This window comes from Pagrus major, chromosome 14, assembly GCF_040436345.1.
Source record: "Pagrus major chromosome 14, Pma_NU_1.0".
Classification (NCBI taxonomy): Eukaryota; Metazoa; Chordata; class Actinopteri; order Spariformes; family Sparidae; genus Pagrus; species Pagrus major.
Window position 1 is genome coordinate 25,551,693 of NC_133228.1, and position 21,383 is coordinate 25,573,075.

Here is a 21,383-nt window from a genome sequence, read left to right on the forward strand (position 1 = left end):
CAGGAGACACAGACTGCAGGAGACACACAGACTGCAGGAGACATGAGACACACAGACTGCAGGAGAAATGGAGGACAGGAGACACACAGACTGCAGGAGACATGAAGGACAGGAGACAGACTGCAGGAGACACACAGACTGCAGGAGACATGAGGACAGGAGACACAGACTGCAGGAGACAGGAGGACAGGAGACACAGACTGCAGGAGACATGAAGGACAGGAGACAGACTGCAGGAGACACAGACTGCAGGAGACATGGGGGACAGGAGACATGGAGGACAGGAGACACACAGACTGCAGGAGACATGGAGGACAGGAGACACACAGACTGCAGGAGACACAGACTGCAGGAGACATGGGGGACGAAACACAGACTGCAGGAGACATGGGGGACGAAACACAGACTGCAGGAGACATGGGGGACAGGAGACATGGAGGACAGGATATATGGGGGACAGGAGACACGGGGGACAGGAGACATGGAGGACAGGATATATGGGGGACAGGAGACATGGAGGACAGGATATATGGAGGACAGGAGACATGGGGGACAGGAGACATGGAGGACAGGATATATGGAGGACAAGAGACATGGGGGACAGGATATATGGAGGACAGGAGACATGGAGGACAGGATATATGGGGACATGAGACACACAGACTGCAGGAGACATGAGGACAGTATATATGGGGGACAGGACAAGAAAATGAGTCAAAATGAAGTAAACATGATAAAAAAAATAGAAGAAATATTCAGAATGAAGATTTTGAGATTTTCAAGGTTTTTTTCTATTAATTTACTTTAAAAAACAAAACGCGTATAAAAAGTACGGAAGCTCACTGATGACAGGAAGTAAAACTGAAGTCAAAATGATGAAATATTAAATTAAAATAGATGAAATGAGATTTCTTTCCTCAGAATTCACTTTGTGAAACGTCTGAATATTAAAATGTTCAGAAACAAACTGGAAAAAGTTTTTTAACATGTTTAATTCAAAAACTGAATATTAAGAATAATAAATAAAAAGTGAGAGATACTGAATGAAGGTGACGAGTGGAGAGAATCCTTTAACAAATCAAACTGTAAACTGACGAGAAGAGAAAAGAACAGCAGACTTGATGTTTTAGTAAAATTATGGACTTTTTATTATAACATTGCTGAAATAAAGATCAGGAGGTGAATCAGCAGTGAAGAAGCAGAGCTGATGAACGAGCTGCAGGTACATTCATTCATTATTCAAAGGACCTGCGACACAGACAGACGGACAGGAGAGTTTCAAAAATAATATAATGTAATAATATTATAACGTCAGGAATGACCGACAGACGAGAAGGGAAGACCAACTCAACAGGTTTATTACGTCAAAATTCATCTTTCCGTCAACAAACAGGTCGTCACAGATCACAAATCTTTAGCTGAACTCAGCGTTTTGACGTCTTGACCGGATGTTACAACTGATCATTCTGACTTAACGAGCATCTCTGTCCTGCAGTCGTCCACAGCTTCCTGAGTCTGAGTCTGAGTCCGACACAAACAGACAAACGATCCTCTGACACGAACCAACACAACAGAAAACACTGGACCGTGTTTCAGAGTCATTCGATGTCCGCCATCTCGACATCGCCCTGCGCTCCAGCTGCTCTCTTCTTCTTCTTCTTGGTCGGAGCAGACGACGACTCTTGTTTCTTCTTCGGTGGTGCTGCTGCCTCTTCAGCTGAGGAGGACGACAGAGGAAACACTTTAGAGTTAGAATGAGGCGTCACAATCTGCACACACAACGTTTGTCACAGCTGCTTCTTTAAACCAAACTGAGGCTGCGGATCAATAAGTGGTTATTGATCGTGGATCGATAAGTGATTATTGGTGGTGCAGCTCTACCTTCCATCCCGGCCTTCTCCTGCTGCATGTGCTGCAGCTGTTTGAGCAGCTTCCTCTTCTTCTTCCCCGACAGAGTGATGTTCGCTCGCGGGCTCGACCTAAAACACAAAGTCAGACAAAACGTTAACCGCACTGTTCTGATGCTGCTGTTCCTTCTTCATGCTCACGTTGTGTCCTGACGGGACTCGTCACTCACTTTCTCTTCTTCAGGTGATGGACGGTGATGAGACCCTGGTCGACCACAGCGCCCACAACCTGACGTCTCTTCCTCTTCTCTCTGCTCAGAACTCGCCGCCGCTTGAAAAGCTTCTTACCGAGCTCCTGCAGCGGGACCACAAGGTGAGGAGACGAGGTGAGGAGACGAGGTGAGGAGACGAGATGAGGAGACACGATGAGGAGACACGATGAGGAGACAGGATGAGGAGACGAGGTGAGGAGACGAGATGAGGAGACGAGATGAGGAGACGAGGTGAGGAGACGAGATGAGGAGACGAGATGAGGAGACAAGATGAGGAGACGAGGTGAGGAGACGAGATGAGGAGACGAGATGAGGAGACGAGATGAGATGAGGAGACGAGATGAGGAGACGAGGTGAGGAGACAGGATGAGGAGACAGGATGAGGAGACAGGATGAGGAGACAGACAGATTCATGTTTCAGACAGATTCACCTCAGAGTCTCAACAGCAGCTGTGATGGACGGACACAGAGCTGAGAGCCACACGGCTGATCTGTTACTACTGTTACTGCATGAAGCTGACAGTACTGCAGTACTGTTACTGCATGAAGCTGACAGTACTGCAGTACTGTTACTACATGAAGCTGACAGTACTGCAGTACTGTTACTGCATGAAGCTGACAGTACTGCAGTACTGTTACTGCATGAAGCTGACAGTACTGCAGTACTGTTACTACATGAAGCTGACAGTACTACAGTACTTTTACTACATGAAGCTGACAGTACTACAGTACTATTACTACATGAGGGGGCAGTAAACTATCTGAAAGTTTTAAATAATACATAAATAAGTAAATAATACATAAATAAGTAAATAATAAACAGGTTAGCTCGCTCGTAGAGCCGCAGTGTTTACGTTAGCTCTCCATGCTAGCTGCTAACAGTCATGCTAGCTGCTAACAGTCCGGCTCTGTGTTAGCTGTTATTTCCGGTGCAGTAAAGGTCACAAGTTACAGCTTCTGTTCTTCCTGTTCCGTGTTTTCATCCACATGTTTGATATAAATCAGTTTCTTACAGTTTTGGGTCTGTTGATCTTCCCTCCCGGTGGAGACATGATGCTGCTGCTGCTGCTGCTGCTGGTGCTGCTCACATGGGCTTCTTCTTCTTCTTCTGCTGCTGCTCTTCTTCTTCTCCTCCTCCTGCGGCGGACTGCAGGGCGCTCTGCTCTCTACTGCCCCCTCAGCTCTGTCCGGTCACTACAGCCTGCGCTGGCTCACACTCCTCATGAGGAGATTAAACATCAGCAGGCTTCAACATGTCACCTGCAGCTGAACACAGCGTGTTTATAACCTTATCATAGAGGGAGAAAGTAGTGTGAAATGAAAGTATTCATGCGAAGTACAAGTACCTCGAAAGTACCTTTGCTGACCACAGCTGGATGTCACCTGGCGGCTGAATGCTGCCACCTGGTGGCCTCTGTCGGTACTGACACCGCCGTCCCCACTGTTTATTATTGTCAGCAAGTTTCAGCTCCTCACTACTGCAGTACTGTCAGCTTCATGCAGTACAAGTACTGCAGTACTGTCAGCTTCATGCAGTACAAGTACTGCAGTACTGTCAGCTTCATGCAGTACAAGTACTGCAGTACTGTCAGCTTCATGTAGTACAAGTACTGCAGTACTGTCAGCTTCATGCAGTAATAGTACTGCAGTACTGTCAGCTTCATGCAGTAATAGTACTGCAGTACTGTCAGCTTCATGCAGTAATAGTACTGCAGTACTGTCAGCTTCATGCAGTAATAGTACTGCAGTACTGTCAGCTTCATGCAGTACAAGTACTGCAGTACTGTCAGCTTCATGCAGTACAAGTACTGCAGTACTGTCAGCTTCATGCAGTACAAGTACTGCAGTACTGTCAGCTTCATGCAGTACAAGTACTGCAGTACTGTCAGCTTCATGCAGTACAAGTACTGCAGTACTGTCAGCTTCATGCAGTAATAGTACTGCAGTACTGTCAGCTTCATGTAGTAAAAGTACTGCAGTACTGTCAGCTTCATGTAGTAAAAGTACTGCAGTACTGTCAGCTTCAGTACTGTCAGCTTCATGTAGTAATAGTACTGCAGTAGTCAGCTTCATGTAGTACAAGTACTGCAGTACTGTCAGCTTCAGTACTGTCAGCTTCATGTAGTAATAGTACTGCAGTAGTCAGCTTCATGCAGTACAAGTACTGCAGTACTGTCAGCTTCATGCAGTACAAGTACTGCAGTACTGTCAGCTTCAGTACTGTCAGCTTCATGTAGTAATAGTACTGCAGTAGTCAGCTTCATGTAGTACAAGTACTGCAGTACTGTCAGCTTCATGCAGTAATAGTACTGTAGTACTGTCAGCTTCATGTAGTAATAGTACTGTAGTACTGTTAGCTTCATGTAGTACAAATACTGCAGTACTGTCAGCTTCATGCAGTACAAGTACTGTAGTACTGTCAGCTTCATGTAGTAATAGTACTGAAGTACTGTCAGCTTCATGCAGTAATAGTACTGAAGTACTGTCAGCTTCATGCAGTAATAGTACTGCAGTACTGTCAGCTTCATGCAGTAATAGTACTGCAGTAGTCAGCTTCATGCAGTAATAGTACTGCAGTAGTCAGCTTCATGCAGTAATAGTACTGCAGTAGTCAGCTTCATGCAGTAATAGTACTGCAGTAGTCAGCTTCATGCAGTAATAGTACTGCAGTACTGTCAGCTTCATGCAGTAATAGTACTGCAGTAGTCAGCTTCATGCAGTAATAGTACTGCAGTACTGGCAGCTTCAATAGTCCAGCAGTAAATAAAACAGGATCTCAGGATTAGTAAACACTTTATTGGTTCTAACAGAAGTTTTTTTCACCATATCAAAACAAAAACAAACAAAATAATCAATAAACAAATTAATTCATTTGGCAAGTTTTTCTTCGATATGAGCAAAACAAAAACAGAAATAAAAACAGGCTGTAACGAGCTGAAGATTCATCAACAACCATCTGAATGTGTCCTGCAGTGAAGACAAACAGCTGAGTGACAAAATATCATGAGGAGACATTCATCGTCCATGTTGACTGAACACCTGAACGCACCTGAACACCTGAACACCTGAACACACTCAGGAAGCAACAGTTCAAGATTTTGGGGAAGAAAAGAAAAGTTTATTTGAGATGTTCAGTTGCGTCAGAGCTGGTCCGGATGTGATTAGCCTAGCTTAGCTTCTGTTAGCCTAGCCTAGCCTAGCCTAGCCTAGCCCCATCAGCAGAGGGAAGCGTAGAGAGGAGACGTCGTTGTTTCAGTAGCAGTTAGCATTGAGGCTTTCTGTTGACCAACAGCCTCTGAGCAAACTCTTCTGTGGATTGGTGAAGAGCTTGTTCGCTCGAGGTTTGGAGATTTTCCTCTTTGGGTGGAGCTACGCTAGCAGTTTCCCTTTGCTTCCAGTCTTTGTGCTAAGCTAGGCTAAACTGATCTCTGTGCTGGACAGAGATAAAACTGACCTCCGTCCTCTCGTCTGACCCCGCGGACGTCGCTAACAACCGCACGTCAGAAATCCAGACAGTCAACAGAAAAAGAGACTACAGAGAAGATGAAGGAGCAGGTTATGATGTTAATTTGATTTATTTGGTGACGACGTCTCATCAAAGTGGACCTCGAGCTAAGTTTTCTTACGTTTACAGGATCAACATGGACGAGAGGAAAACACTGTGGAGGGAAACATTATTTTAAGTGACCGTCACATTTCGATGCCTCAGAACAGACGCCATTTTAAACTGTTGTTCAGGAATCTAAAGAGGAGGCACACGACCCGGCCCGACCCGTCCGACAGGCCGACGGGTTTGGTGACGTTCTGTATATTTCTTCATGTCAACAAATCCTACTACTACTGATGTGTACTCATCCGCCGCTGGAAATAGTCCCCAACAGAAGCACTATTTAACCTGCACAATAATTCTCTGACCCTCACGGCTGATACCAATAAAACAACTGTGCACAGATTTTCATGCACAGCTGAGCGTAGGAGGCTCAGACGTGAGAGCATCGTGGTTCATTTGATATTCCAGCTGTGATCAGACTTTTTCCCTCGTTGTTTTCTTCTTGTAAAAGAAGATTTATCGGCTATAAATTATTTATCTGCTGATACCTGATGATGCATATTTTCCATCATTGGGCCGATGACTTCTCTGTTGGATACGTGTCGCGCTTCAATAGATTCACACTGATTTTGGCAGTAAAGCAGCAGGAGACTGTTTTTGTGAGACTGTTGGCAGTTAGAAACACACAGCAACACCTCAACCCCAAAGTCACTGTCCTCATTTAACTGAACCCTTCAGGCTCTTTTCCACGGAGGTTTTCCAAACGGCGAAGTGTTCGGAAAAATAAAAGACATTTAAGAAAAGGTGAAGAAAAACTGTCCTCAGTCAAATCAGATAACCAGGAGAGGCTGGACACCGGCGCTGCACAGACAGACAGAATGACACGTCGCAAAACCAAAGTTCTACAGGACAGAAGCTTCTGTACCGAGTCGACCGTCACAACGGGTTCTTCACGTCAGCGGAAATGATGAGAAACAGTTTGCCTCGCACTGATTGGTCGTGTCGCCGTCGATCAGCTCCTTCACAGTATTGCTCGCAGTAAAGCGTTGCATAATCAATTAGTCGATCATCCTGAATTGTCACAAATGCTTCGAATATAAAACCCATCAGAACTTCAGCGTCTGTACACGAGCTCATTCTTGTTTTTACACGAGATGTAGAAGAATGATTCTTATGAATGAGTGTTTTCAGCTACGGAAGCTCACTGTGGCCAAGACGAGAAGAAAAGATCAAATGTTAGCGACGACAAAAATAAAGACCGAAGGTCAAATTATAACAAATCAGAATTATCACCGTCATCTTCAGTTGGTTAATCAAACTGCTGAACGATGTCACAGTTTGAGTTTTTAAATCAGAATGAGATTAACTTCAGTCTGAAAGTCGACAGGATGAGAAGGTCAAATAAAATGTTCACTTCAAGTCACAAAGATTCAAAAAGTCACAAATATCACAAAAATACTCATTTTAAATAAAAACAACTGAAAATTCAAACTTTTTACTGCAAAATATGAAATCTGAGATGAACTGGGTCAAACGTTTCATAAATAAATCATGAGAAATAAAAAATACCTCCGCCGAGGTTCCTCTCCCGTCTGTTGACTGACTGACTGACTGACTGACTGACTGGTTTGTCAGCAGGATGAAACAGAAACTACTGAACAGATTTCCACAGGACCTGGATGGAGGACGAGTCTCGGATCAGAACAGACCTCATTAACTTATGGTGCTGATCCAGATGTCTCGAGGAATAAAGATCTGAGTGAAAAAGGTTGTTTTTTTAAAAATCTGTTTAATTTGCTGTGTGATCATGTCTGACTGGATTAAAGGAGACTGTCGGGTTTTGGCGGAGCTGTTCTCGTTTTCTTTATGAGGTAATAACTGAGATTTATCAGAACTTTGACCCAATATCACATCAGTTTGACTCACTGTGACTATTCTCATCATTCCTAATGTTCAATCCTTTCTTTCTGGCACACGTGAGCTTCCATATTTAGTTTCCAGATGGGAATGAAGATACAAAAAAACTAAACCTAGGAACTTTATTTACATTTTAACATCGTATTCTCTTATTTACACTTTGTTCCTGTTTCAGCTTCACTTCCATCTGAAATCAAAAACAGCCCCAAATATTCGTCGTATTTCCGGGAAACCAAAATATTCCATGGACTTTTAACCGGATGGTAATCGTCGCCCTGCCGGGTCGATCCGACTGAACCCGGAGTATCTCCGTCCCATCAGGTCACAAATATGAAGAGCGGCTGAGATCAAACCATCGTTTCTGCTTTAAACTGAGAACTGGGGAAGATGAAGTGTGAGATGTCTGCAGCTCGAGCCGGGCGTCACTTCAAACTCAAACTAAACGTCCGTCTCCGTCCAACTAAAGAATCAATGCCACATTTTAATGAAAATAACAGTTCAGCCCTTTTTTCTTTGTCCATTCTGTGAAAAACTCTAATCTAACATGTTTGAAATGTGAAGGTGGGACTGGAATAAAGTCGTGGTTTCAGGATAATTACCAAACCTTCTCCAGACGGGCGGCGTCCTCTGCCTCAGAGCTGCTTCACTCGCAAACACTTTGCACAAAGTTCTCCGTGTTTAAGGTCGAGCTCCTTTACGTCTCCACTCCAGTGGACAGCTCGTCTCGTCTCTGCGGCGGCCGGAGGGATTTCTCCGTCCACCGACCTTCTGTCCATGTCCGACTTAGACAGACCGGGCTTTGTTATGCATTCACTCTTTAAGTGCAAAAGCAGCTCCTATGCTAAGTTCCATGTTGTTGTAGTAAGTGGCCTGTTTGACCAGCTCCTGTGTGTCCTCGCAGTCCCACCGACCCTCCAGCTGGACCTCCTACAGTTTGGCTCGCTGAAAGAACGCCTGCAGACGGGAGACAAGCATCAGCTGATCAGCACGTCACACACACACACACACACACACACACTCTCACAGGACCAATACGTCACACACACTCGTACCTTCATGTAGTTTTTCAGGACTTTGACGTCCGGCTGCTGAATCACTTGACAAAGTTCCTGAAACATCAAAGTCACAACGTGAGAAACTGGAACCAGCAAACGCCCAGAGACCCGTCCAGGTCAGAGCCCCGTCCAGGTCAGAGCCCCGTCCAGGTCAGAGCCCCGTCCAGGTCAGAGCCCCGTCACTTCAACCTCCTCACTCCAGTAAAAGTAATCGAGTACAGGCTCTAAATGTGCTCAGAGTATCAGAGTAAAGTCTCCCTCTGAAGGACATTTGTGGTCAAAGCTACTGAAGCTCACGTCATATTAATATAATTCAAAGACTATTAAAGTTGAAGGTAGAGTCAGCAGGATTTGTCCCAGCTGTTCCTGAACGCACCACTTTGTGTTGGTAAAGCGTTGCGAGCAGCAACAAAGTGAGAACATGAGAACATCTCTGCAGAGGGCTGCAGGGTCGCACCGGGCGGATCAACCGTGTAATCGTCACGTGATGCACTTCAGCCCAAAAAGACTTTTTCCCATAAGCTTACACTGTGACAGAAGCGCCTGTAAATGAACGGGGCTCCCCTCCAACTCTGTGTCCAGGCTCAAATATTCAGGACCGTCGTACCTGTGAGATTTCCGGTGACACCTGAAGTGAGGGCAGATACTCCTGCTGCAAGAACTGGATGAACTCCGGCCCCTGAAAGACAAGATTCATCATCTGTTTACAGCTGAACGGTGCGACAGCAGAACTGTTTTCTAAAGATGCCTCAGTGAAAGAGTTGTTACCCGTTTGAGATGAATCATTTTCAGTGTGAGAGCACACTCTGACAGCGTCTGAAACACAAACAGCCACATCAATTCTGTGAACAGGCGGTAAAATCTTGCGTTTGCAGGCTGGACTCTGGTGCAGAAACTCACCAGGACTGTCTGAGCGTCTGAGAGGTCAAAGGTCGGTTTGAGAGGAGCCAGGAAACACGCAGGAACGATGTGTTTGTAGATGAAGTCGGGGAAACCCACCATGCCGTCTTTCCCTCCTGCAGGTCGGATCAGAAGACAACACAACATTAGAACAAAGACACTCTGACCAGGACGAAGAGAAACGGTCGAGTTTTCTCACCCCACAGCTCCACCAGCTTGGAGAGGGTGATGAAGCAGGTTTTCTGAGCGATGGGGTCGGGGAAGTCCACGGCTCCCTGGATGATGGTGAACACGACACGCTCGATGTTTTCTGCTCCTGAAAACAAAAAGACGACTCAGGTGATCCAGTCATTCTGTGGATGAGCCTCACTGTGTTTTCAGCTCCGGACTGACCCTGCATCGTTAGACGTGACAGTAATGTTGACGCCCGTCTGTAACTCACCCTGATTGGCCATCACCTCGTTCATTCCACTTCCTGCGACGGTCATGATGAAGGCGAAGTAGCTCCTCCTCAGCATCTGTTTCTCCAGAGCGGCCGCCTGGTCGTTGTCCTCCGCCGGCCGGGCCAACACCTCGAAGATGGCGAGCACCAGCGGCATGAAGACCTGCTGCAGGAAGGGAGACACCTGCCGCTGCCATGGCAACGGGAGACACAGCTGATTAACCTCCTGTGATCCGACGGCTGCCTTCAGTGTAACCTGTGACTCTGATCTGTGTGGGCTCGTTTCCTGCGTACCTTGAACTTGGCGGTCATCTGGCTGATGAGCGGGATGAACTCCTGCAGATCTTTGGCCTCGCAGTCCTTCAGCATGTGCTCGGAGGCGGCGGGGATGAAGGGCAGCACCTCCTCCTCCAGGCAGATGATCATTCTGTGCAGGAAGGAGCGGACCGAGCTGCGCAGCACCCCCCGCTGGACGGGACAGCTCAGTGCAGGCAGGAAGGTCTGCATGCAGTCTCTGTAGACCTCGGTGCAGCCGCACTGCTTCACCGTCTGCTTGTTGCTGAACGCCTTGCTGGTCCGACTGCAAACAGAGGAGACGGAGGAGGAGTTCAGCTCAACTCACTTCAGCAGAGTCATCGTGAGGACTGCGACATTCAGGTTCTGAAGAGGATCTATACATTTACACGCCGTCTATGTATCGTCTGTGTATCGTCTGTGTGTCGTCTGTGTGTCGTCTGTGTGTCGTCTGTGTGTGATACGGTACGTCAGTAGGACGAAGCGCTGGGAGATCCACAAATGATGCTACGTTTGAGTTTTTTAACCGTCATTTCTTGTGACGAATAGAAGATCTTGTACCTTGAACAAACCTGAGCGACAGATTAAAAATGAGCTCACTCACCTGGCGAATCCGACGGCGTGGCTCAGACAGTCGGCGAGGGCGGCCTGTCTCTCGTCCTCCGTCTCCTGCAGCAGTTTGGCGAGCAGCAGGCGGAAAGCGTCCATGAGCGGCAGCAGCAGGCTCCTCATCAGCGCCTGCTTCCTCTCCACTGGACTCTCCCCGTTCACGATCAGGATGCCCGCCGTCTCAAACATGAACAGCTGGTCGTCACTGGTCAGCAGCGCCAGGAAGCCATTTTCCTGGAGGGAGGGGAACATTATCATAAATGTAAAACTCTGTTGTAATAAAGGTGCCAGACTCATGACTGACTGGTGAACGATGACACTCACAGGGGGAGCGAGCTCGAGCAGGTCCTGGATCCTGGTCAGGATGTCCTCAATAAAGGCGTTCATGTGTTTACTGTTGACACAGAGGACAAGAGACGTCAGCACCAACACACAGCGTTAATGTTTCTGTCACATGAGAGTCAACGGTTTGAATCCGGTGGAAGATTTCAGACTTAAATGACAAACATTAAGATGTCAGGCGAGTCACATCTTCTTCATGCAGGATCCAGTTCTCGCTCGCTGCAGAAACTTCTCATCTTCTCACAATAAATATCTTCTTTTCAAGATAACAAGTCTCTTGTGCTGACGTGTGTGTATCTTCTCCGGGTAAAGTTTGATTTTGCTCGAGCGAAGTTATTTTCTCACGTGCACAAGATATCACGTCACAAAGATCATTTTCATAAAGAGATTCTCTTGTTCCGGTTTCATTTAATATAGAAAAATGACCATAGAGTTGAGATCCAAACACTATAATACCTCGTTCACTCTGGCACAAAACACTCGCTACCATCTGGTTTTTATGCTCATCGGCTGAACACAACATCTACTCCGCTCGTCAGGCTGCTGCCTTGTTAATATCTTTCCATCCGTCTCTGAAGCAGCTGAAACGTCGTTCAGTCGGCGCCGAGTTTGACGGAGACACCGAAGTTAAAGATATTAAAAACGTAATCGCTGTTTGTGGCTTCAGTTCAACTCATCAGAGACCAGAAAGAAGCGAGATGTCTCACTCCTCAGCAACTTCTGTCATCAGCAAAATAAGCATGAAAACTGAAGGAACTTTGAATAGATGATAATCTTCTGCCCAGGCTGCAGCAGTGGCTCCTTGATTTAAAGGTTTGATTTACATTTTTAGACAAAACCACCTCCGTATACGATCTGCTGCTTTAGACTGTTGCGACGCGTCGTGATGACGAACAGCGAGAACAAACATGATAATAAACATAATCACCTATTTTTAGCAGGTTTAACAGCGTTTAGAAAACCTGCACGTACAAACTGATTCTGCTGTAAAAGTGGTTTTGGATTATTCACACTGGAGTGAACTGCTGACTCGCAGACTCGCAGGCGTGTTCGCTGGAGGTCAGCGAGTCTTGAGTGTTGTCTGCGCTCACATTTCATCCAGTCCACAAGGACCCTCAACAGAACTTTCTGCAGACTTCACCGATTTACTTACGTGATATTAAAGAACCAATTCTGAGTCTGTAAAGCATTAACTTTATTACAGCGTCAGTTGAAGCGTGGAGGCGTGCAGTCTCACGCACTCGCAGACTTGACGTGATGACGGTGAACATGTCACGGTACGTACAACTGAAGCGAGCGGGTCCAGAGATTTGGACCGGGCCTTACTCTGTCCACCTGGTGGTGACCACGCAGTGAGTGTGACATGAGGATGAAGAAGCTGGACTCACTGCAAAGTTTTGACGAATCTTGAGAAGAGGTAAGCCACTCTGCTGCGGACCTTTGGGCTGTTGTGTCTCAGTCCTCTTTGGTCCAGAAACGCCATCTGACAGTGAACACAACACCAGATGTGACAACTGACTTCAACAGGAGAAGAAAACCGGCCTCATCAGGCCGTTTTAAACCAAGTCACTCACCAGAACATTTGGGATGTGATGCGGCTCCACGATGAAGAATTTCTCGTAGCGAACGACAGTTTCAAAAAACTCCAGAGACACCGAGCTGTGCTGGTAGCTGCTCACGCTGCAGGACACCAGCTGAGGAGTCAGAGCAGAAAACACATTGATCATGTCGGTCACATCGAGCAGACACTGAACGCAGCGTACGAGTCGAGTCAGGAGACTGACCGTCCTCATCATGTCCTGCAGGGCGCTCGTCTTCGCCGTGTCTCCGGAGAAATGAGCGCCGTGAGACGCTGGCAGGGCCTCGCCCAGCATGTACAGCAGCCTGATGGCCACCTCCACCTCCATGAACGGAGCCGTCTGCCAGTTCCTGAGGGACAAATCAGAGACGAGATGAGGATCAGATCCTTTGTCTGTGCTGTTTTCAGTCAGTAAGTTCTGGGCTGCAGTCCGGCGCTCTGCATCGCTGGTGTACATCTCTGGTGGACTTGTAAGAGCTCAAAGCCTTGTGGCGTTTGAGTCCTGCATGTTTATTCTCAGAATTTCACTTCTTATTTTAATGTGATGGTCTCAAGCTAAACACTCGGGTTTCTGTCCGTCTGAATAAATTCATTTTGGGCTCTTACTGCATGGTGTTGGTGAAGACTCGTCGTACGGCCTCCAGCAGCAGCTCCGGAGACACCTGAGCCAGACGATCCAGCAGCATCTTCAGCTGCTTCCTGTACTCCACGAACATGGCCTCGTCCTCTCCCTGACAGACGAACAGAAGCAGAACGTCTGCTGCAGCTTCACGTTCTCACAGCAGAACTATGAACCGTCGGCAGCCAAGAAAGAAACTCACCTCGTTCTCAAAGTTGTACTCGTCGTCATACGTCAGCTTCTTCATGACGGCGAGCATGATGGCCTGTGGTGAGAGGGCGGGGCTGTTAGCTTACTCACAGCTCACAGTGCTGACGGTTCAATGAACCAACATCTTAATCAGACTCACCTCTATGTTGGACTTCTGCTGATCGGTCAGCTGGGGAAGCTACGACAACAAAAGAACATTTTCTGTCAGTCGACGCATCCTGAACGTATTTATCATCATATATTATGTTACGAACAGGCTGTGATCAAAACAAAAAGCAGAGACAGAGTTGAGCTGCGAAACGTCAGAAAGAAAAATGATAGAAACTAAACAGCAGGACTGAGCAAACAGCAGAGCCTCCGCTGAAGCTGCGGCTGCTGAAGCTGCAGCTGCTGCAGCGTCTCTGGCGACCGGGACACAGCGGTGGAGGAAGATCACATCTTTTACTTGAGTACAAATATCAGAGTAAAAGTCAACTCATACGTAAAAGTACAACAGTATGAGCATCATTATTTACTTCAAGTACTGAAGCACAATGTCTCCTTTGGAATAATAAGTATGAACAGCTGATGTTTCTTGACTCCCGCCTGTAGAATATTAATATCCAGTGTGACCGGTTCACCTGTTTGAGGACGTGCAGGTATTCGTAGCAGAAGCCGACGATGTTGGCCGAGATGTCGTCGTCCTCGTGCACCAGCAGCTGCAGCAGCAGCGGCACTTTGGCCTCCACGGCCTGCAGCGTCTCGGCCGTCTCCTTCACGTTTCCCGTCTTGGCCAGTTTGGTCCAGCTCAGCACCAGACTCTGCCCCATCCCGTTCACCAGCCGCGAGAACTTGGCCAGGAAGTCCACGTCCTCCTCCTGACGGGACAGAAGCAGGAAAAGCACGTGACCCCGTGACCTCTGGGTGTGAATGTAAACACAGTAAAGTGTCTGATCCGTCACCGACCGACCAAACCAAAGACCAAGCTCACTTCACTTCCTGTGCACAAACAGCTTGTCTGAAGAAACTTAATCAAATGAATCATTTAAAAGAGAAACAAAACAGACGTGAATAAAATGCAAGTAGGAGACGAGTTCACATTAAAGTCCTCAACATCACGTTTTACTGTGGAAAAAACAAAAAACAATCAATTCCAGAAATTTGCATTTCCTCCAGTTCAACTTTCACCGTTTTCTGAGGTCACGTTTAATCATTTGGTCAAATTTAGGTTCAAGTGGGATCATATTCGCCTTTATATTAAAGGAACAGTTCACCCAAAAACTAAAGCCTTCAGTCATCATCTCCTCCATCAGGAAACCTTCTTGTTATTGGACGATAGCAGTTTTTCCATCCCCAGCGAGCTCTGAAGCTGCGGTCTCACCTGCTCCACGTTGAAGAATCCAGCTGACTGCAGGACTTGGCACAGAGACTCCACCAGCTTGGTTTTATCCACGGGGTCCATTCCTTTGTTGACTATTTCAAACAGGCAGTCGCAGGCCTCCTCTCTGAGCTCCTCCACCGACAGCTGACTCAGCAGCAGGTTCACAAACCTGAGGAAGCACAACACAGTGTTTCAGCCCGGTTCTCACCCAGCAGAAGCTCGACAGCGACGTGGACGTGATTACTCAGGAGAGCCGAGAGGCGACGCAGCGAAAAGAGAAAAGTATTAAAGCTCATTCACACCAGAAAAACAATCAGAGGAAAGCTTCAATAGTCCAGCCAGTTAAAAGACAGAGAGAAAGTCAGGATGCAAAATATGGAGTTTCTTCAGCCGACACTGATCATTTACAGACGCCTCAGATTAAACCTGTGTTCTGTCAACGCTTCGACCACAGAACCTGAGCTGGTACACGGTCGTATAAACTGTGTATCAGCTGACTCACTGTCAATATCTGAAAATAAATTACAACAGTGAGATAATTCTACTTTTTTCTTTCTTTTCTTTAAATAAAAGACAAAATATTTGTTCTGCATTGTCTCCACTGTACTGAGAAGCGGTTCTGTGCTCCGTCACACTGTGCAGATACAAACACAGAACAAACAGAGCTGCTGAACCGACCGGTGAGCTGGTGGCTCATCCGATCATCAGCGGTATAATCACGGCGACTCACCGGTCGTTGGCGATGAGGTTGAGGTCGATCCAGGACACGTAGGCTCCCACCACCTCCAGACACTGGCAGGTGAGCTCTGGGTGCGACTGCTGGTACGTCTGCAGGATCTGGAACCAGGACTCCACCAGGTGGGGGATGCACTGCTCCCGCATGCCGTCCTTGATTAAAGTGTTTCTGCGCGTCTCCTGAAGGAAAGATTCAATAACCAGAGTGTCTCAACTCAACTCAGCACACAAACACATCTAATCCAGTCAGATGGTGACGTCAGTGTCTGACTGCTGCAGGAAGAACACGAGGTTATGAAGCAGATTAACTTCTTCCTTCAGCTTGTTGCTGCACATCATCTCTGTCGCTTTTTACTTCGTCTCTTCCTCTCTCTGCTTTTACTTTCTCTGTCTTTGCTCCAGTCAAGACTCAACCAGTACTGATTCTCTTATTTCTCTGCTGGTTTGAGTGAAATATGCAAAGATGTCAAACACGAGCGAACGACCCGACAGCTGCAGAGAGCAAATACTCCAATAATTCATCGAGATGTGATTGTGCTGACATGGACACAGGAAGTTGTTTGAGGAAGAGACGGCGGCTTTTTAACTTTACAAAAGTCATTTTTCTGAGTAAATTCTCTTGTTGGAGCAGCGCAGACTCTAATTTATAAACTACTGAAATCATTCATTAATTATCAAAAACCGCTGGTGATTAACCTCCTGTTGACTGACTAAATGTTCCAGCAGTTATTTACTCTTCATAGTTTGTTTCTGAACTTCTAAAACTTGTGTTTTGTGGAGGTTGATCTCATCTTAATATTTGATGCAGACACAAATATTGTTTCCCTTCAGCGACTCAGCACAGAGCTGACTCTCCTCATGAGGAACATCTTCATGATGCTTCCTTTAACGCTCTTAACATTCATGTAACTTAGTAGAAAGTAGAAAGACTGAGGTGGTAACAGGAAGTCTGAGAGGCGGGAGAGCACGTCTCACCTCAGGTGAGTGGAGGATGTCTCGGTCCACCACCTCAGCGTCGATGGCCATGAGCGTCCTCAGGTAGATGTCGACGCCGTGAGGGTTCAGGCCCACCAGCGACAGGATGTCGAAGAAGAACTTGGGCCACATAGTCAGATACTCCATGATGAAGGTGAGGGCGAACACCTGAGCCGCTTTGTTCCTGATGAACGGCTTCTCAGGCTGGTTGTTCATCAGCTGCACTCAAGAAAAAGGGACGAAGAAACACTTGAGTTTCATAACTAGTAAACCTTTTAAAAAGATTTAAAATGATTTACTTAACATATAATATTTATTTAAATGAAGTTTTAAAAGGAGCTCATTATGCAGAAAAAGGCTTCCCGCCCTCTTCGCTGTCTCAGTATTGTACATGTTGCTGTAATGGAGCTGCACTGGTTTCGTTGTCTCTTGCGCTCCGAGTGGATTTGATACTGGATCAGTCAAACTGGAGCGTTTACTTGTTAGCAGCATGTTAATCATGTGGTTGGTTGAGGTGGAGATCATTTTAACTACTGAGACTCTGAGACTTTCTCTCTGAACTGTTGTGGAGTAGAAGTATAAAGTATCAGACAGTCTCAATACTCAAGTGAAGTACAAGTACTTCCAAACACAAGTACATGAGCAGTAGTACCTGACACTGGAGCCACTTCATCAGAGTCTCTCTGATGAGCTGCTGCTGAACTGCACTCAGACCAGCGTGTCTGCAACACAAACAACAGCACACAGCTCGAGACATCACATGACTGTTCTTCATCAGAGATAAAGACAGAGCCTCCTCATCCTCATCCTCATCATCATCCTCACCTGAACTTGATCTGATGCTCCAAAACTTGGAAGCAGAAGAACTTCACATGGTCGTCGCTGAAACAACAGATAAAATATGTTTAAGATGAGGTGAAACGATCCATCAGCGTCTGTCGGAGCATCTGAGGCCTCGGAGCAGAGAAGCTGCGCGGTGAAACTCACTTGTAAATCCCTTTAGCGAGCGCCTGTGCACACACCTCCCAGGCATCCTGAGACTCCTTCAGCTGCTCAAAGTATGCCATGGCCTGAGGAGACACACACACCAACGACACAGATTCATTCTTCAATAGCTTCATTAGAAATAGGATACAAGCTTTACAACCTCTCCCTCAGCGGTCGACCACAGCCAGAGACTTTCAGAGAGATAAAGCTCTTAGAGCTAGAGTAATCAATACCTGTTAATACATCTCTACCTCACTAATTAAACTGATTAAAGATCAAAAACTAATACAGAGCAAACAGACCATGATGTTTTATCATTAAAAATGGTGACAGCTGCTGTAAACCCCCCCAGTGAAGCAGAAGACGGGCAGAGGACTGTCACAGACCTTCAGTACAACGTTCTGATGTTTACACTGTTTCACCGTCGCTTCATCTCGTTCATAAAGAATAATACACGACATGTCAGTGTCAGCAGCAGTGAACACACTGTCTCACTGAACTGGTCACCACATCATCACCAGACTCCCTTCACAAATGTGGTGATTTTAAGAGTTGTTGAGTTAAAACAAACTTTCTAACGTAGTGAAACTCTGTCTCTGACAGATTCTGAATCATTGTCTCCTTCTTGTAAATTCAGCATTAAATGAAAACAGTAAGTTGTGTGTTTCCTTGTAGAAAGTGTCAGTTTGTGGCAGCATGGCTGCACCAGCCTGTCTGCTTCTGTGTCTAAAGTGCTAAAGTCTGACCTGCCAACATTTAGCAGCTGTTTGAACACACTGTTTACACTGATTTCACCATTTACACTCAATTTATGAAAGAAGAAACATTTTATTGATGCTAAACATGTCAACTTGACGTACTGAGATCTGGACAGTGTGGTCGCATCACTCTGGATGTTCTGACACAGAGACGTCCTTTACAGACCTCACAGGTACGTTCAGTCGAGGTTGTGGTAGTTTGGTAGTTGGTTGTGTAATAAGTGTCTCACCCTCTGCCTGTAGCGGGCGTCGGCGTTCGGGTTGAGCCCCAGCAGGGCCTGCTCGTCCATGATTGCAGCGACAGACTGGCAGGCCATTCGTGGGTTAGCTTTCCTCCAAGGCAGGTCCACTCCTCTCTGCTGCTGTCAGGCAGATTTCTCTCATCTGGTGACAAAGAAGGAAAACCTGAGGTGAACATACAAACAGTGAGCAGCCTGCAGAGATTCAACAACTAATAACTAAAGATGGAAATGAAGTTTCTCTAATCTGTCTGGAGGGAACCAGAACCAGAACCAGAACCAGAGTCTGCTGAGTGCTGACTTCACTCAGAGCTTCACCTCAACTCAAACAGTAGCTGGTTGCAGTTAATGTGTTGGATCAACTCTGGAGTCATGTGATGCAGAAACAGGATTAAACAACCACAGCTGATGAAAATCTGTCTGAAGGCACAAATGTTGGCAGACCAGGTCGTGTTTTACACTTTTATTTGTGCAGCGACAGAAACCAAAGGAAAGCACCTCAGTTACCTTGAGTCAACGTGTGGATTCTCTGGTTTGAACACGGTTTGGGATTTTTTTTTTTATAGTTTTGGAATAATGCAAGAACACAACTCAACAACATGTGGAGCAAATGTGTTATTCCTCGTTGTTTCTCTGTTTTAAATCATGACATGGCTGAACTGTTCCTTTATATTCCATCAAGAACTTTTTATGACGGCCCAGTTTTAGAGGAGAGGATCCAAACCCTCAACCTCAGCAGCTGCACGTTCTTTACCTGGAGATCTGTCCGACCTCACGTCAGCCGACTGATGACGGGTCGATGACCAGAACATCTCTTGTCATCAGGCTTTAACAGCTCTCCAGGTAAAGGACGCGCCTCATGCAGCTGCTGAGGTCGAGGGTTTGAATCCTCTCTGCAGTTTTTGCTGTATGAAGTAAAATTGAACCACAGGAAGTTCTTCGGACTCTGAAGATGAAAAAAAGTCTAAAATTACACTCAAAACTTTAGTTTTGAACCCTGTAAGGACGTCACGTGGACGTCACAGGTGAGCGTTGAGAAGACGTCACAGAGACGTCACAGTGACGTCATAGTGACGTCCACTCAGACACACTGAGGGTTTCAGTGTGAGTGAGTCTGGTGACTGACAGCTGAACAACATGGCTCCTGTAACGTGGTGGGTTGAGCTCCGCGTGACATCCAGGTGAGCTGACCCATAAAGGGGGATGAGTCAGCACCGGGTCGAGTCTGACGACCCAAACCGCCTCAGACAGGTCGAGTCGACCCGGAACATGAGCGTGTAGTCGGTCCGGAGGACGGAGAGCAGCTCAGCCTCCATCACTCAGCCGCATGATGCAACGCAGCGTCAACACCTGGAGCCGCGACGACTCGGTTACATGTTACTGAGACACGAACCACCTGCCCGGTCCACCTGCCCGGTCCACCTGCCCGGTCCACCTGCCCGGTCCACCTGCCCGGTCCCCCTGCCTGCTCTGGTGACCTGAGAGCCGGGCCACTCCTCAGAAAGTTGCCCCGCGCCGCTACATGCTAACAACTTCACTGCAACACTGAACTAGCTGCCTGCTGCTAGCTCAGCTAGCGTTAGCCGGCTAGCTCGTGAGCTCGCCTGCGCCGAGTCACTGATCGTGACCGTGTAACAGCTCACCAGAGCCCGGGGAGCTGTCGGTACCGGCGGCCCGGGCAGCCTGGAGGACCGGCCGGGTGGTCTGGGCCGTGTCCGGGTCCTGTTCTCACGGCTCCGGGTCGATTCCTGCCTCCTTCATCACATCTCCGCCGGGAAAATGTCCCCGCGACTCTCCGCCGCGTGAGCCGCGTTTAAATCACGCACAGCCGCGCACGAACACGCGGGACAGCGCGAGACACTCACCTTAATGAAACCTTAGTCCAGTGGCTGGTTCGGTCCCGTCACGTCATCACGGAGCCGCGGAGAAGTCACCAGAACACCAGGCTGCATGTCGGCTGGACCCGACCGACACGACGGAGCAGCGCTGCGGCGTGTCCGCTCCGTCAGCATCCGGGTCACCGCCACCGGAAGCGGTTCCGTCAGGTCACAGCGCCGCCGAACACAAATGGATATTAATAAAACATGTAAGCACATGTCATCAAATAAATATTAATAAAACATAATCACGTGTCATCAAATAAATATTAATAAAACATAATCACGTGTCATCAAATAAATATTAATAAAACATGTAATCACGTGAGATCCAGTTCAGCCGCAGCGGGTTTATATCACAGGCTGGTTCTGCTCAGGAGGCTGAAGTTGGTTTGTGATTCGTAGGAAAGTTAAAGGAAACTTAAATGTGTGAAGATATTTATTTTGTTCTCCGACATAAAATCATCATTAATGTCCACAGTTTAATTATAAAGCGCTTCATGTGTTAAAAACAAGTGTCAGTGAGACTTCAGAGGTTGTCGGGGACATTAAACGTCATCACAGCGAGACTCATCTACAGACCCACTGTAGTTACACTGTTCTGACTTTACAACCTGTGCGTTGATCAGTTTATAGGAAACCTGGATAGTAATTGTTTTGTGTTTTTTTCTGATGAACTTAATTGAAAACAACACATCAGACATGTTCAATATATAATGGAACTGAAAAATAATAATTATAATAAATAACTGCGAGCTGCATCTTCTCGGGAAATAAAGACAGAATGTGAAAAAAGCTCCATGTTGAATTTTTATT

The 21,383-nt window shown here is 46.8% G+C and overlaps 2 protein-coding genes across 3 annotated transcripts; both read right to left on the minus strand.

The window, feature by feature from the left end:
• Positions 1-1,342: 1,342 nt before the first annotated feature.
• On the minus strand, positions 1,343-3,232 carry LOC141008631 (uncharacterized protein C11orf98 homolog). The gene is made up of 4 exons (XM_073481075.1): positions 3,133-3,232; positions 2,078-2,202; positions 1,882-1,979; positions 1,343-1,717 (listed from the first exon to the last, which is right to left on the minus strand). Exons 1-4 carry the CDS (start codon positions 3,169-3,171, stop codon positions 1,599-1,601), a joined length of 381 nt encoding a protein of 126 aa, XP_073337176.1. The 5' UTR covers positions 3,172-3,232; the 3' UTR covers positions 1,343-1,598.
• Positions 3,233-4,895: 1,663 nt separating this feature from the next.
• On the minus strand, positions 4,896-20,701 carry xpot (exportin, tRNA (nuclear export receptor for tRNAs)). Of its 2 annotated transcripts, none has more exons than XM_073481056.1 (25): positions 20,556-20,701; positions 18,682-18,835; positions 17,694-17,776; positions 17,532-17,588; positions 17,359-17,428; positions 16,707-16,925; positions 15,727-15,911; positions 14,997-15,165; positions 14,257-14,493; positions 13,776-13,814; positions 13,629-13,691; positions 13,414-13,538; positions 13,013-13,157; positions 12,803-12,922; positions 12,617-12,711; positions 11,211-11,280; positions 10,882-11,120; positions 10,278-10,563; positions 9,984-10,173; positions 9,741-9,857; positions 9,542-9,657; positions 9,410-9,457; positions 9,249-9,320; positions 8,639-8,695; positions 4,896-8,540 (listed from the first exon to the last, which is right to left on the minus strand). In XM_073481056.1, the coding sequence occupies exons 2-25, from the start codon at positions 18,766-18,768 to the stop codon at positions 8,514-8,516; spliced, it is 2,916 nt and encodes a 971-aa protein (XP_073337157.1). In that variant the 5' UTR covers positions 18,769-18,835; positions 20,556-20,701; the 3' UTR covers positions 4,896-8,513. The 2 variants fall into 2 exon arrangements, with proteins under 2 accessions (XP_073337157.1, XP_073337158.1); XM_073481057.1 differs by lacking the exon at positions 20,556-20,701 and adding an exon at positions 20,334-20,494.
• Between the last annotated feature and the right edge of the window lie 682 nt (positions 20,702-21,383).